At 34.5% G+C, this 4,291-nt stretch overlaps 1 protein-coding gene across 1 annotated transcript; it reads left to right on the forward strand.

Moving 5' to 3' along the window:
• Window positions 1-4,285, forward strand: LOC118737133 (leucine-rich repeat protein soc-2 homolog; the record flags this gene model as incomplete). The annotated part of the gene is given in 2 exon segments (XM_036467440.1): window positions 1-176; window positions 2,536-4,285. Coding segments are annotated over 2 exon segments (1,047 nt in total), but the record flags the coding sequence as incomplete, so codon positions are not given.
• Between the last annotated feature and the right edge of the window lie 6 nt (window positions 4,286-4,291).

Raw genomic sequence — 4,291 nt, forward strand, 5'->3', positions numbered from 1 at the left:
ATTGGTGCATTAGTAAATTTGACAACGCTAGATGTGTCCCACAACCACCTTGAACACTTGCCTGAGGAGATTGGCAAATGCGTGAATTTGAATGCATTGGATTTACAGCACAACGAGCTTTTGGATATACCAGAAACGATTGGCAATTTGAAATGTTTGGTCCGTTTGGGTTTAAGGTACATTCATAAATAAGCTAGAATACACTATATGATTATGAGCTTTTTTTTTTTTGAAAATACCAGGATTCTTTCAGAGTTAGCTACCTAAGGCCGCCTTCAATATATGAATCCCGGTTCCCTTATTGCCGTTCGCACATTCCATTTTTGAATGCGCTTACACTCCGTTATATTTTACTTTGACGAGGAATTTCGTGTGCAAGAACAAAGAGTAGATAGATAGATATTAGTTGAGGTATGCACTGCGACCAAAAGATCTATTGTATCCAGAGTAACTAAACTATAATTTTATATTATTGTATTACATTTTGGCTAACGTAGCCGAGTGGTAAGAAATGTGGACATCTAATCGGTAGGACCAACTTTCGATCCCTGGTCCGAGCCCCATCGAAACTAGGAAACGTTTTTTTTTTTCTAAAAACGGTCGCCTCCGGTAGAGAATGTCAAACCCCCGAGTATATTCTGTCATGACAAAGATTCTCTTAAAAGCATTTGCCGTTCGGAGGCGGCATAAAACGATAGGTGCCTCCATTTGCGTAGCAGCATCAAGATACCCAGCACGAATTGCCAAATACGTAGAAAAATGTGTAAATGCCCAAATATTCTTAAATTACAAAGTACAAAATAAAGAAAATGTTAATATCCTTGTTTTACGTACAAAGTATGCTTTGCATCCGAATGCTTGAAAAAAGCACAACTTTTCTTTCACTTCACTTCACTTTAGGCCCCTAACCACATCGTTTTACAAAGTGTTATTCAACAAGAAGGCTAAAGATTTTTTGTCGTGTGTTGTTAGTTATCACGAAAATAACGTTCAGTTTAATAACAAAAAAAATTGCCTATAACTTACAATTATTTTTTCACAATTTACTGACATTGTTAAAGAGTTGTGCATGCGAGACATAGAGTTAGATACACTTTTTAGCGAATTCTTAGTCTTTCAAAGTTTTTTTGTAGTTGAAAAAAAATAATTTAAGCCATGAGCAAATATACATGAAGTCCTTAAATAGTGGTACTTTTGCACAGTTTGAAAAAAAATGTAATTTAAATTTTTTTTTTCAATACCACACTCAAACAAAGCAACTGAGAGGATCTTAAGCAAGGCATACTTAACAAGGTAGAAGTTACATCTATCTCGAACTCTCTTGTAGCTAGTTTCAATGTCAAAAAACTGTAAACAAACAAATTAACCCTATGAGGTGCGCGTGCTATGTTTGCTACAAATTAGCATCAATTGAACCTAATCATGACGAAATTATACCGAGCGAGATGAAAGATTAGACCTTATCTTATTTGAAAATTTGTATAAGATAGCCGCATGTCAGGAAAATAAACATTTTTTTTGTTTCTATTCGCCCAATGTGTTTGCGGCTTTAGTTAAATATTTACTTCTAAAAAAACATCCCCACTTATAAAATACGATTTAATGTTTTCTTCTACATACGTGTGTATATAACTGTAAGTCTAGGTCCTGACGCGGTTATGTATGCATAATATTGTAAGAAAATTCTCTTACTCAGTTCTGAAATTCCAAGTCTTCTAACTTCGCAACTAACCGCCTTAAGGTATCGCACAACTTTCCACACAATGCAACGCTCGTAGTTCCTGCTCCTTTTCATTTTTTTATATGTATGTATCTATAAATGCATGTGGTCGAAAAACAAAAAAAAAAAAAATTCACCCACTTCAAAACTATCTCAAAGCACAATTGAATTTTTAATGAAAATTAGAAAATGCCAACTTGAAAAGGGTTAAAAGTTATTCATCATTTGACATTATAGTCGGTGTTCAAAAGAGAGAAATGTCAAAATCCCATCTACCTAGTTTAATATGCCTTGATCTTAAGTATAAAATTTGCTTCCTGGCGAAAAGAGAGAAATCGGCTTCTAATAAATTTTTTTTTTTTTAAAGTGAACTTCAAATTAAAAGTAATTTTAAAATGGAATGTATAGAATTCATTGACTATTTAAAGAACATTGAAAATAGAAATGATCTCATTATTAATAATAAAATAATTTATTGGCTCCTGTGTACAATGATGTGTACACTCTTGTTAAAATGAATAAAGCTTTTATTTTTTTTATGAACTATATTTTTTTTGATATACAAAATTATTGTTAAAAACAAGTTCTCTGCCGTTTTAAAGTATTATCTGTTACTTACATTCATAATTTTGCTTTGAATAAAAACGTACTGAAAAGTACTGATTTTTTTAGCATGAAACAGTCAGACGTACTGATTTTGCGCATAAAAAATCTGGCAACTCGTAACATGAAACCATGGTACCTGAGTAGTCTAATGTATCTGAATGTAAATATGCTGGTTCTACGTTTTTAAATTTTTATTAACTTGTTTTCAGATACAATCGCCTTTCTAGTATTCCAGCAACGCTGAAGAATTGCAAATGCATGGACGAGTTTAATGTCGAGGGCAACGGTATAACACAATTGCCCGATGGTCTTTTGGCTAGCCTTAGTGCTCTGACGAACATAACGCTGTCGCGAAACGCTTTCACCAGTTACCCGACCGGTGGGCCTGCGCAATTTACTAACGTCTACAGTATCAATCTTGAACATAATCGCATCGACAAAATACCATATGGCATATTCTCGCGCGCCAAAGGTCTCACAAAACTAAATATGAAGGAAAACGTACTTACTGCGTTACCACTGGATGTAGGCACCTGGGTTAATATGGTCGAACTGAATTTGGCAACAAATGCATTACAGAAGTTACCTGATGACATAATGAACTTACAAAATCTTGAAATTCTAGTTCTGTCCAATAACATGCTCAAGAAGATTCCGAATACTATAGGTAATTTGCGTAAACTGCGCATTCTTGACCTGGAAGAGAATCGCATAGAGGTTCTCCCCAACGAGATTGGACTTTTGCACGAGTTGCAAAAGTTAATTTTGCAAACAAATCAGATATCGATATTACCGCGTAGCATCGGCCATCTCAGCAATCTTACGCACCTGTCAGTAAGCGAAAATAATTTACAGTACCTGCCCGAAGAGATTGGCTCGCTGGAGAATCTTGAAAATCTATACATCAATCAAAATCCGTGCTTAGAGAAGCTGCCCTACGAGCTGGCACTATGCCAAAATTTGAAATATCTAAACATTGACAAATGTCCTCTGAGCACGATACCACCAGAGATACAAGCTGGTGGCCCGTCGCTTGTTCTTCAATGGCTGAAAATGCATTCGCCATACAGGCAGATGTGAGTGGGTAGTGTGGAAGATTCTGGGGATGGCGATGGTGCTCAATGGCGCACATTTTACATAAGCAACGACTGCTTCTTTGAGTTTGAATTAGAAGCTGAGGCCGAAGCCCAGCGACGCTAACAACGTCGGTCTTGGAAATGCACTGTCAGTTGAGATGTATAGTTAAAAGTGTTGGTCAGTGCGTTTTCGACAATTATTGCCAGTGCAAAAACAAATACACATACATGCATATGTATAGTATTGCAATAAACAAACAACCTAAGAGTAACGACTTACATATGTATTAACGAAACTTAAAACGACGAATATAGTGAGTGAAGTATTTCGAATGCGAAGCGCTTTCTCTCGCGAAAATTGAAAAAGAAAAACGAATTGTAAACAATATTTTTTGTTGAAATAGTTATGTTAAAACTGTATGTTGGTTAAACAAAAAAAAATAGCTTTAAAAATGCTTCAAAAATCTATTGTTTTATAAACATGACAGTGTTGTATGTGCATAAACGTAAATGAACAAGCGAAATAAAGATAAATAAATTATAAGTAACAGTAAATGCTTGTATATGTTTTAAGTCGAATTTCGGTTAATTAAAAAACAACTGCCCTTATTATGTTGCCAGTACATACATATGTACGTAGATGTCAGCTGAAAATGAAAATGGGACTCAAATTTTAAAATAATAGAATTATTCACGTTGGCTTGTTAATAAAGATATTTGTAATTTGAAATAACAAAATGTATATTAAAAATGAAATGAAATGTGAAAAAGTTAGAATGGTTATAACTACATAATTACAAACGCAACGGTGTGCAGTGTTTTGAACCACAGATTTTTATCATGAAACATTATTTCTTACGCACCTATGTACATGCACATAAAAACTCTA

The sequence above is a fragment of the Rhagoletis pomonella genome, unplaced genomic scaffold (genome assembly GCF_013731165.1).
Source record: "Rhagoletis pomonella isolate Grant_MI unplaced genomic scaffold, Rhpom_1.0 Rhpom_scaffold_00004, whole genome shotgun sequence".
In the NCBI taxonomy this organism is placed as follows: Eukaryota; Metazoa; Arthropoda; class Insecta; order Diptera; family Tephritidae; genus Rhagoletis; species Rhagoletis pomonella.